Below are 13,157 nucleotides of genomic sequence, written 5' to 3' on the forward strand. Positions count from 1 at the left end.
TTTTTTTTTTTTTTTTTTTTATCACTGTGGTAAACCAAACAGACACACTGATTTCAGGATGTCACCTGGGAGTAATACAGTCAGGAATGAGCTAGCTGGTGCACAGGCACTAATGTAAGGTACAAAGGCCTGCTGGAGTTTCTTCCCCACTCAGGGCCTGCAACCTTAACTTAATGATTCCTGGAGCACAGATACTAAAACTGAAACAATACAGAGATCAGATTGGTCCCTGCACAAGGATAACATTCAAATTCGTGAACTATTCCATATTTTTGTGGGGGTCATGGGAGAGGGAAGAGGAGAGGGAAGGGAAGGAGGGAAGCCAACTGTGTAGCACAATAAAAACAAAAAATACATATAAAAACAATAATAAAAAATTGGAAAAAAATATACTCATCAAATTGGGGGAGTAGGAGCTGGAGAGATGGCTCAGAAGTTAAGAGTGTATATTGCTCTTGCTGCAGCAAACCCAAGTGTTCAGTTCCCAGCACCCACACTGGGCAGCTCACAACCACCTGTAACTTCAACTCCAGGGAGAACCAAGGCTTCTGGCCTCCATGGGCACCTTCACACACTTGTACACACCCACAGGTAGACACACACATAACACATAATTAAAAACCAGAAAAATAAATCTGAAAAAAGGGATGGGCAGTAAAAGGCAAGAGGAGATTCAAGGGGTGTAAAAACCACACTAGGAGTAAAAATCTCTTGGCATGGCTGCTCTCACATGGAAACCTCTTGACATAAACAGGCCTGGAGACCAGGAAATGCTTGAGGGGTGAACTGTGAAGATCCCACAAAACGTTAAGATTGCTCAAAAAGCAGCCTAAAGCAACCTCTGGGTCCCCAAATCTGCTCCTTGTAGAAAGTCAACTGAGAAAGTTGTGTCACCCCAAGAGGGATGCAGAGTTCAAACAACACAGCCACTGAGGATAATGGATAAAAACAGTCTTCCAAAGGTCGAGGCCGGAAGTCCACAGAACAATCAAGGGAGTTACAAAACCAACCAGACTGTGGGGTTTAACAGGACAGTCACTGGACAAGACTTTGAATATGGGAGTGCTTTGATGACATGCACGGGACCTTCTACATGGGAAGTGGAGAGTGTGCTTGATGACATGCATGGGACCTTCTACATGGGAAATGGAGAGTGTGTTTGATGACATGCATAGGACCTTCTGCATGGGAAGTGGAGAGTGTGCTTGATGACATGCATGGGACCTTCTGCATGGGAAGTGGAGAGTGTGTTTGATGATATGCATGGGACTATCTGCATGGGAAGTGGAGAGTGTGTTTGATGACATGCACGGGACCTTCTGCATGGGAAGTGGAGAGTGTGCTTGATGATATGCATGGGACCTTCTGCATGGGAAGTGGAGAGTGTGTTTGATGACTTGCACGGAACCTTCTACATGGGAAGTGGAGAGTGTGCTTGATGGCATGCGTGAGACCTTCTGCATGGGAAGTGGAGAGTGTGTTTGATGACATACATGGGACCTTCTGCATGGGAAGTGGAGAGTGTGTTTGATGGCATGCGTGAGACCTGCATGGGAAGTGGAGGCTGTGTCTGATGACACGCATGGGACTATCTGCATGGGAAGTAGAGAGTGTGTTTGATAACTGACGACAGTCTCCTTTCTCTCTTCTGTTGTAGCAACCTCAAGTTTTAACTGAATATCTGGCAGCTGAGCTATGCTTTACCCTCTTCTGCAGATGGGTATGCCTGACCCCAAGGTAAGCCTGTACCAATGAGAGGGAGAGTAGAAATAATGCATACAGCCTTTAGTCATCTAAATATGCTGTGATACTCTCTTCAGGGGCCAGCCCTAGTCACACAGCCAGGGTGATCATCTGAGGGGATGCTGGAACTGCCATTTCTCTTAAGTAGCTCACTACCTTTCAAACTGCATCTGAAACACCTCATAATACTAATATCTGGAAGAAAACTAAAATTTTACCAAAGTATATTTTTAGTCTCTTTGTTAGAGAGACCAGCCTATACATTATTAATACAAACAAAGGCTGTTAAGTAAATATGACTGAATTATGAATTTAAATGACAGAATATGGAAATCAACATTTATTAAGTATGGCTACTATTTCCATTTTCATAAATATTTTTCCCATTTTTCTTTGATTTTTGAGATTATAATATTATTACATCATTTTCTCCTGCCTTTTCCTCTCTTTAAACCCTTGAAATTTTTGTTTTAAACACTGTGATGGTTAATTTTATTGTCAACTTGCACACCAGGGAAAAGGAAATCTCAATTGAAGAATTGCTTCCATCAAGTGACCTGTGGGCATGTCTGTGGGACATTTTCTTGATGGTTAGTTGATGCAGGACGGCTCACCCACCGGTGGTGATGCCATCCCTGGGCAGGTGGTCTAAACTCATAGGCTGTGAACAAGCCAGCCAAGCAGGAAGCACTGTTCCTCCCTGGTCTCTGCTTCAGTTTCTGCCTCAAACCCACACTCTGGTTTCTCCCAGTGAGGGATTTGAAAGAAGAAAGCCTTTCCTTCCCTACGCTGGCTTTGGTCAGTGTTTATCATGACCAAACTAGGACCAAGCTTATTAATTTACAGGCTATCTAAAGCATTTCCAATATACACTCTCCCATTTTGCATTTTATGATTAATTTTGAAGCATAAAATTCAGGTGTTGATGTCAAAATATCAACTTACCCATCACCCTAATCCTAATCACAAGTGGTTGTTGCCCTCTGTGATTTCTGTACTTATTTCATGCTTAGGAAAAAAGTCTTTGGAAACAAGATTTACTTTGCTTTCTTTTGTCTCATTTGAAATCCCAAATTTTCAAGCCTGTCAGAACCCTGCTTTATTTCTAATAGCAACAATTTCAAGAACAGATACACTCTACTTGGAATGACTCAACAAGCCCACTGACTTGGGTTTTTACTGTTATTACCCAAAACAGCTTTTAGCCTATTTGGTTCACAGCTTTTTGCTGTGGATAAAATAAAATTTTATTTGTTTCAATGGTATTATGAGAAAAATATTCAAGACAAACCTTATTTTGAAGGAAAAAAGAAAAAGGCATTTTCTTCTTGGGGCAGAATGTGGATCCAGTGTGGAGTGCTTGCCAAGCAGGCAAGCTGGGGATGAATCCCTAGAACTACAGTAGCTAGGTGTGGCGGTGCACTTAGGAGGTTGAGTCCGGAGAATTAAGTTCTAGGTCATCCTCAGCTACATAGGGAACAGGAGGCCAGCCTGGGCTACACTACCCTTCCCAATCCCTCAGATCCTCCCTCCAAAAAAGTCAGAGAAAAACATCTATTTTCCACTATTTATTTGTGTATTGGGTGTATGTGTGTGCACATGTGCCATGGCGTGGACGTGGACGTCAGAGGACAACTTGCTGCCATGTGGGTCCCAGGGATAGAACTCGTCATCAATTGTGGCAGCAAGCACCTTTACCTACTCCGCCATCTTGTTGTCCCTGAAATAGTCTTAGTGACCCAACTCAAGCTATTCTGAACACCTCACCCGCATCTATGCTGTGATCCGACGCGAGGGAGCAGGGAAAGTAGGTGGTCAGTTCTGTGCTGGCTTTGTAGAGTTCTGACCTGGGCGATGGGACCTGAGGATGTGCTTGATGATTCTTTTATTAACATATGTGTTTTATAGACTTTTGGGGTTGGTTTTGAGACAGGGTTTCTCTGTGTGACAGCCATAGCTGTCCTGGAACTTGCTTTGTAGACTAGGCTGTCCTCTAACTCACAGAGATCCGCCTGTCTCTGCCTCCTGAGTACTGGGATTAAAGGTGTGTGCCACCATGCCTGGCTGTATTTTATATAGTTACCTATATATGTATGATATGTTAAACAAGAAAAAATAATATTTCTGTGTGATACTGGGGGCCTGGGAACAATCTCAGGTCAACATATCACAATAACAAAGGGGGAAAGGACATATTGCCAAAGCTCTAATTTCACACCTTTCTCCCCATTCCTACCGCCAGTCTTAAATCCCAGCACCATGCAGAAAAACTTAAAATTGGCCCTAGAGCTTTAAGAATCAAATGGGGCAACTACTATGATTATTAAGAGTCTAACTCTTTAGATTTATTTTTGTTTTATGAGTGCTTGCTTGTGTGTATGCATGTGTACTGTGTGTGTGCCTGGTGCCCAAGGAGGTCAGGAGAGGGTGTCAGATCCCTGAGAACTGGAGTTACAGAAGGTTCTGAGCAGCTATGTGGGAACTGAATCCAGGTACTCCACAAACAGCAGCAGTACTCTTAATTGCTAAGCCCCTGCTGTCTAAACAGTAATCTGCCTAAAAGGCGTTTATGTGATTGTATCACAGAACAGATTAGTGAGATACAATTTACTTAACTGATTGTAATTTGAAGTGAAGGTACACTACACCTAGGCATGTAGTTCTTAAGTCTAAATGGAATGAGATTACCTAACAGACATTGTTAAAATTGTTGGCACTGGGGTGGGGACCATGGATCTAGAATACTAGTAAACAGGTAGTTTATGGAATTTATTTTTAAAGACACCGATGTACGGCAACATTAATTTTGCCCATTTTATAGAAAAGAATCTTAATGCTTAAATGTTCATATTGCTCATTTTTCTACCAAATGATTCATATTTCTACACTGGGAAAATTTATTCATAAACCTCCCTCTCATTATTCATAGTCCCCATGAACAAAATAAGGTGCTTGACCAACACAGGTAACTGAATAAAAGGTCCTGGACAAAACCACCCCTTACACTGACCCTTGTACAAGACTGATTAATTAGAACCTCAAAGTTCAAAATCAAATTACCTTCAGCCACCTTTAGGCCCCTTAATAGCCACTTAATTGCCGTCCTCCGTATGTGACCATTAGGCAAATGCAAATGTTCCCACCAAGCAAAAGGCTAAGAATGCTGCTGTACTGCACCTGAGACCCAGGGTGAGAATGAATTTCTTTGTTCTGTACACAGTTTGTGGTAAGCACGATCTACAGTCCCAACCGTGGCCATTCACTGGCTCAGGAAAATGTTCTCTTATTCTTTTGAGGTAAGAGTTGTTTTTTCACTGACATTTAGTAACTACTTCAGTTTTACTTAATTAGTCAGAAAGGTAACACTTGTTGCCCTGCTTTTTTATTTTGTTTTGTCAGCTTGACACAAGCTAGAGCCATTTGGGAAGAGAAACCTCAATTTTAGATAAAATGCCTCCAATCAGATTGGCTACAAACAAGTATGTGGGACCTTTGCTTGATTAATGACTTACGTGGGAGGTCCCTGCCTATAGGGGTTGGTGCCATGCCTGGGCAGATGCCTGGATGCTATATGAAACCAGGTTGAGCAAACCATGGGGAGCAAGTCAGTAAGTGTTCCCCCTTGGCCTCTGCTTCAGCTCCGGCCTCCAGGACCTGCCTTGAGCACCTGCCCTGACTTCCCTAAGTAATGGACTGGAAGCTGTGAAATGAAACAAGCCCTTTCCTCCCCAAGCTGCTTTTGGGCATTGTGTCTGTCACAGCAGCAGAAAGCAACCTAAGACATAGACACATGCGGTAGACTAGTCCCAATAGTAGGAAAGAACATAACACAAGAAGTAAACGTTTCTTCTCTCCAGACCTGCAGTTCCTCAGCCCCTTCCCCACAGACAACCAACAGCAATGGCTTCTTCGAGGAACAGCCCTTGCCAAAGCTGCCATATCCACCTTTGCCTTTGTTTTCTAAGTAGAAGCATACTACAGGTACTTTTCTAAACCAGACTTCTTTGCTCAGAACCACATTTTTACAGCAGCCCACATCAGCACCTGCAAAACTGTTACCCTTTCCACAGCTGGAACAGTCCCACAGTCAGCTGCATGGTCCTTTGTGGCTGGCAACGGGGTGAGTGCAATCTTCCGCTTTCACAAGCAAAGCTGCACACGTGCGCGTGCGCGCACACACGTGTACACACACTCACACACACACACACACACACACACACACACGGTGGGCATGCCACTAGGCACAGATTTACAGGTGAGCTAATTTTCTATAAATGTACACAGTAAAGACCGTGAACATTTTAAACCAGATACAGTGCCCAAATGCCCTGCAAATGGGACGTCCCAAACTGTTCCAACACCAGGAATGCCAGATAGGGAGCTAATTATTTTTTAACCTCGGCTTATTTAACCATGACAGAATGATGGCTTCTCTCTTTCGGTTTTGTCATATGCATTTTCATTTCTATCACTGCTTGTCATATCCACTACCAATCTCCTACTGCGCTGCCACGTCTTTGTTGACTTAAATAATTCCTTTCAACTGAAGAAACTGCCCATTTGTCTCATTTGTTGTACTTCCTACCTTTTAGCGTCTCTTTTGACTTTGTTTCACAGTGTGGCTAATCATGAAGACATTTTGAAGTTTATGTAGTCAAATCCCTTTCTTCGGTGGCTTTTAGTATTTGTGTCTTAGTTGGCCTTCCGCACTCTCAGCTTCTTTAAAACAACTGTTTTCTAAAGGCTTGTTTTTCATGCTTAGGTCTTTGATCCAACAGGAACTTACTAAAGCAGGAAGGCAAGAGTCTAGGTTTCTCCTCAATGCTTTTTAGATAGTTGTGTGGCTTCCAGAAGCCTTTGAGCAAACAACCTTTTTTTTTTTTTTTTTTTTTTTTTTTTACCACAGCCATTCTAAAGGTAACTGCCAGCTGCAAAGCATTTCACAATGGAGACTATTTCTAGAAAAACCTATGCTTATCAGAGCCACACTCTTCAACTTTCTGACGTGTTAGTCATTTACTGCTTGCACAGACAAGAACAAGCCTGAATGGAAAGAAAACAAACACAACACGTGTTACGGGATGACTGGTCCATCCGTGAACAAGGACAGAAATCACTGGCTGCAACTCTACTCTCAAGAAGCCTAGATTGTTCACGGAGCATGCCACACAGCACCCCACACTATCGTGTAACGCCATTCACTGCTGCAGAACATTTGTATTTTCTTCTGGTTGCTGCTATATTTGGTATCAGAGCTTAGGAGAAATGTTTTGTAATTCACTATTTGAGCCTCCCTTTTTATCTGTGATGCTAACAAGTGGCAAGACATTTTTTCCTAGGTTTTCACCATAACATTCAGAGAAAATATATTATATCCTATAGTCTCAGAAATCAAGAGCCAAGAAGTTGGGGTACAGGGCACTATTCTAACAGTTGGAACTCAAAAGCTCCATATGAGATAGGCCCAGAAGACAGATTGCCAAATTCTTGTTTCAGTGATGTTTAAATACATATTGTATTATCTGTCATGCATAATGTCATATAAACTGAAAAGTAGCAATCTAGCACATTTATCAGTCCTAAAATATGGGCTCTAATTATAGTATTTTCATTTTGACAGCTGTATCGTGCACTGAGAATACTGCTTAAAAATACTGCATGAACACAAAGTATCGTATTCCTGGGGGAAACTTTTCTCTACAGATGAACACAAAAGTGAGAATTAAATTTATTTATACCGGGGGCTGGAGAGATGGCTCAGAGGTTAAGAGCATTGTCTGCTCTTCCAAAGTTCTGAGTTCAATTCCCAGCAACCACATGGTGGCTCGCAACCATCTGTAATGGGGTCTGGTGCCCTCTTTTAGCATGCAGGCATAAACACAGAATACTGTATGCATAATAAATAAATAAACATTAAAAAAATAAATTTATTTATACTATCTTCTTAAGAAAGTTTCGCTATCTTGGAGTTGTTTCTCCTTCCTGTCCATCCAACCTTTATCCACATTTCTTTTTTTTTTATGTGCTTTTTGGTGTTTTGCCTGCACGTATATTTGTTTGAGGGTGTTGGGTCAGCTAGAACCAAAGTTACAGACACTTGTGAGCTACCGTGTGAATGCTGGGAACTGAACCAGATCATCTGGAAGAGCAGCCAGTGCTCTTAACTGCTGAGCCATCTCTCTAGCCCAGCTATTCCCATTTCTTTATGAATTCTATTCTCTTTTGTTCTACTTTTCTGACCAAATGCACACTCAACTTTTTATTTCAGGAATCATAACTGGGAAGGATGGGAGGGGGGATGTAACAGCATAGGGAGCCCGGAGCAGGATAAAAGCCAAAGGCTGCTTGACATCTTCAGAGTGCATTGATGACATCACACTGAAGCTGTATTTTAACACTGTGGATGCTTAAAACCAAAACAAACAGACCAGTAATGTTTACAAAAGTTAAGATCATGTCAAACAAAATGCCAACCCAACTCAAGAAGGGTGGAAGTGACGGCCTTCCACAGGGCACATGATCTTTGCTGGCTTCCTTTTACAATACAAAACATTTGTATCTTAAAAGAATATATTTTGAAAACCAAAAACTGAACATTTATTTCTGAACTGTAAAGTTTAAATGAAAGGCCCCCTGTCACTGAGACCCACCTCCGCTAGCCATCAACAGCCATCCATCTACTCCGGGATGCCTCAGACCCGCCCTCGTCCTGGCAACTGCTCCCATGCATGGCACCCTTCCCGTCCCCACAACTCCTGGCAGTCAGGAGTTACCCCGGGCCCCTCTCCTGCCCACATTTGCCCTTCCAGTAGCAAGCTGACCAAAATATACACAGAACTTCACGGCTTTGTCAGGTCAGTGCTACCACAGCACCCGGCCACCATCCCCTCTGGTTGGCTGACTCGTTTCCCAGCCGGTTTCCTCATTCTGCCTGTGACCTCTAGCTTCCCTATATCAATACAGCAGCCTGAAACCAGGCCACACCACGGCTTAAAACCTCCAGTGTTTTCCTGGCTCAGAAGAGGCCCTGGATCTCACACAATCTTAAAGAATTCAGTCCACAATCGCACAGCACCTACCGCTGCTTGGACCTCAGGCCCTTTTTAGATCTCCCCACACTTCCCCACAAAGCCACTCCCCTGGATCTAGCCATCCAAGCCTCCCTGCCTGGTGTGATCTTCCCTCCCCTACCATTTCCACCTCCCTGCATGACTAAAACTTCTTTATCCCGCAGGGTGACTTTATATCTTCTCTATACCATTACCTCTGTTTTTAAAAATAATTCTAAAGATTTATTTGACTTTGTATGAATGTTTTGCCTGCATGCAAATATGTGCGCCATGTGCATACCTGTTGGATCCCTTTAACTGGAGTTCCAGACACTTGTGAGCTGCTGCCATGTGGGTGCTGGGAACTGAACCCGGGCCCTCTGTAAAAGCAACCAGTGCTCTTAACCTTGAGCCATGTCTCCAGCCTCGTTGCCTCTATTTTATGTATACATACACACACGTGTGTGTGACCTGTTAAACTTATTTGTGGAATACTATGTTTTCATTTCCTCATGGTTATTACAGTTCCTAGATAACAAGAAGATTCACTTGTTTGTATTTTTTCATTTCCGCAACTAGTCCAGAATCTTCCATTTGACAGAAAACTAAGTTTATTACACAGAATAAAAAGAATAAATGCTTCCACACCTGTGACCCTCTGAGATCACATTACCAGAGACTTATAATCAAGCATAAACTATACACTTGTAAAAACAAGACTAAAATTGCAGAAATGTTGCACAGGACTTACCTTCTCCTAAGGGTTAAGTCAGATACAGGTATGCACCTTAGACCAGTTCCCAAAACAACAAGAAAGGATGTCAGAAGCACGGTCACCCGCAAACCTAGGGAGGAGGAGAACATCCGGGTAAGTCTGTTTCCTTTATATGAGCGCAACATTAGCTGAGATTCTTTTTTACATAATCAACCTAATATTACATTCTAACACAATAACTCTAGTTCCAGGGGAATCAATACCCTCTATGAGAAACAGGTTTAATGGCTGGCCTTAGGCCTGCTTCTCTTCTCTCCCCTCCTCCCTGTGAATGAACATTGCTCAAAAGAAGCTGTGTCTGGCTGTGAAAACTCCTGGAAGGAGTTTCCATGTCTGTAGAGACTGAACTTCAGTGCTGTGGAGAGACTGAAATTTAGCAGGATCAAATGCTAATCACTTTATCCGGGGCTAGTTAGCCCTCTGGGACAACTATTCCTCATCACCCTCTGCATCTGAACTAATGCCTTGTGATAACAAATAAAAAATCTCTTAACATCTAGTGACTTAGTAGACCACAGGCTTCTATCAACGCTAAAGCTAAGAATGTCATCAGTCAGCATCTAGCTCTAGAGAACAGCTCTCCCATCTTGGTGTACCTGGCTCTCAGGTGAACCTTTTAAACTTGCCTCTATCCATCACTTTCTTTGTTCTGTGAAACTATACAAACTTCATGGAACTGCTTCCACGTTAGAAACTGGAATCGAGAGTAACCTAAATCTGTGTCCCAGGCCATGGTCACTTACAATGGCTCCAGAATAAACTATCTCTTATTCCTTAAGGACGAGAGCTGCGGTTCCTATGTCAACATGCCCCTCAAGTCTCTGACTTTCCTTTCCCTTCCACTTCCCAAATCAGTCCGTTGAGAGTGGACTGAGAGGGTGAACCTTCCACAGTGAGGAACAGCCAAATGCCCTCTTGTGTCAGAGACAAAAGACACTGCGGTCATCTACGTTATGTGTGCTTGATGCACCTCTGTACAAATAGAAATTGCATAGCCAGGTTACTTTCACTTTGTTCCCATGTTTGTGTGACTCTGAGAGCAAGACCAACATTATTCATTTCTAATACTTTTCTGTAGGCACCAGGCATGCATGCATACATACATACATACATATGTGTCCAAAACATTCATGCAATAAGACAAATATATATTAAATAACCATATATTAATACTATATATATCGAATATATATTTATAGTATATATATTTACTAAATGGATCTATTAAAAATTAAAATCAGAAGCAAGTAAGATGGCCCAGAGGTAAGCTCCTTGCTGTGCAAGCCTGAGAATCTGAGTTCAATTCCTGGAATTTCTAATAGAAGGAGAGAATGAACTCCAGAAAACTTGTCTAACTTCCCCAACCCCCATCCTCTGTTGTAAGGCAGCTTGTACCTCCTTCCAACAAGATTCCATTCTTGGAAGGTGTCCTGTAGCCATGGCAACTAGAGCAAAACAATCCAATGGAAGCCAAGTCTTTGGTCATGGTAATGGAGCTCCAGTACAACCTGAAGTCAAGAAACCTTGCTTGGATTTAAACTACTGCCTCCCCCAGCTCTGGGTGCAAGTGATCGTGGCAGATGCTAAAGTATTTAAGATATGTGTGTGTATGTGTATGTATATGTATACATATGTATTTACTTATATATAAAACAAGGTATCTGAGTTTTAACTGTCAACCTGACACAGACTGGAGTCACTTGAGGGACTGTCCAGAATAGACTGGTCTGTGGGACACTGTCTCGATTGTTAACTGACACAGGAGGATCCAGCATGCTGTGGTCCAGCCTTTTCCTGGGCAGATGGCCCTGGGCTGTATAAGGAAACAAGAATGAGCCATAAATAACCTGGCTCCAAAGTTTCTGCTTCAAGTTCCTGTCCTGACTTCTCTAACAATGGATGAACTGCTACCCAGAATTGTAAGCCAAATAAATCCTCTCCTCCCTTAAGACGCTTTTGGTCATGGTATTTGTCACAGCACAGAATGGAAGAGAACACTGGGGAACCAGAAACACACGTGGTAACTCAGTAAGACGCTCACTGTGAATGCATAATGGCACACCTGATGGAACTGCAGCTGCTATGCTTGGAATGCTCTTCTTTTGTTCACACTGAACTATGATTACCTTAATGTTTGTGGCAGCCACATCACACAGGTGACTCACACACGTCCATGGTTCAGGTGGCCCCACATTCTTTCAAATGTCTCCCAAATCCAACATATGAAATTATGCCACAGAGAAAACAGAGCTAAACAATTGATGAAATTGTGGCTCCCCCCCCAAAATACTTAGTAGAGGGTAGATGGCTAAATGTTTCATTTTCCAATTTCTTCTCTGCTTGAACAAAACTGAAAGTCAACAAAATGATGATTATGCAGAACAAACATCACAGGGAAAATATTTAAGATCCAGATCTGGCACATAAACGCCACACTGAGAATACTTTGTGGTATGAATGGGGCAAACTTTATAACATTCTTACATAATCTGAGTATGATTAATACAACTTGGCAGAAGGAATGCCTCAGAGAATCGTGCTTCCTGGTAACAAGCAATGCATACATACTGCTCATTACTGCTTCTACCAACAGAACTCAGGCTTGGAAAAGGCAGTACAGCTACAGGAAATAGAGTGTAATTAATGAAACACACTCACACGGCCATAAATACCCTAAAACTGCACGATGGTGCTCGCTTAAAGTTACTCTGGGCACCCAGTGAGACACCAAACAGTTTTATATTTTATACTGTACCCAAGGCTTATCTTCCTAAGGATTTTGCTTGTAATTACAGAGGCAGCAAAGAAGTGGGGGGGGGGCACTGACTGAGCCATATGCTCCAAATACACAGCTTTCCATTGCTTTCCATTGCTACTGCCCAAGACTTTTCTATGCAGCGTTGCTTCTAATCAAATATATGATGCTATAATAGCTTATATAAGTGTAAAAATGAAGAGGTTGTGAAAAGGTGATTATTAAAGCAATTTTTTGGATGGATACAGCATGGTTGTACAAACAGATAAACAACAAGCAGGCTTTTTTGTTTAACTGTTGCCAAGTGTAGATTAATTTCTACACCACTTAGACTCTCAGCCTTGAATAGAATGCTTTCTGTCTGTCACATACCTCACAAGGCAGGACTCTCTGATTCCACTTAATCAGAGAGATATCAACTCATTGGGGGAAGAGGGATAATAAAGGACTCTGTGAAATACAGTAAAAAAATACAGAAAATTTACACATGAATGAATCTTAAGGGATTACAGTATGTGAGGGTAAAAACCACACAATGAAGAGGATGGTTAGAATATACTTGCAAAAGCAAACAGCATTGAAATTAAAAATAAAATTCTATTAAATATGACATCTAGATACTTCAGAAGGTTGCCTTTCAGCTGATGAGCTATGGGGACTCATGGATTCTCCACAACAGGTACTAAACATCAGGCTATGACACAAGAGAGTCAGGAAATTTTCGTGAAAGAGATCTTTTCAAATATCTGCAATAGAAAGTAAATTCACGGGTCTGAAAAAAAAAATGGCTCAGCTGGGCGGTGGTGGCGCACGCCTTTAATCCCAGCACTTGGGG

General features: G+C 42.2%; 1 protein-coding gene and 1 pseudogene across 1 annotated transcript in view; one reads left to right on the forward strand and one right to left on the reverse strand.

Annotated features, from left to right (window-relative positions):
* Window positions 1-13,157, reverse strand: part of Dirc2 (disrupted in renal carcinoma 2) — a 73,600-nt gene that overhangs the window by 44,380 nt on the left and 16,063 nt on the right. The window contains exon 2 of the mRNA XM_005344893.3: window positions 9,544-9,637. Coding sequence (XP_005344950.1) covers window positions 9,544-9,637 — 94 coding nt within the window. The remainder of the gene's footprint in view (window positions 1-9,543; window positions 9,638-13,157) is intronic.
* Window positions 174-274, forward strand: LOC113458323 (annotated as a pseudogene).

The sequence above is a fragment of the Microtus ochrogaster genome, chromosome 2 (assembly GCF_000317375.1).
Source record: "Microtus ochrogaster isolate Prairie Vole_2 chromosome 2, MicOch1.0, whole genome shotgun sequence".
Classification (NCBI taxonomy): domain Eukaryota; kingdom Metazoa; phylum Chordata; class Mammalia; order Rodentia; family Cricetidae; genus Microtus; species Microtus ochrogaster.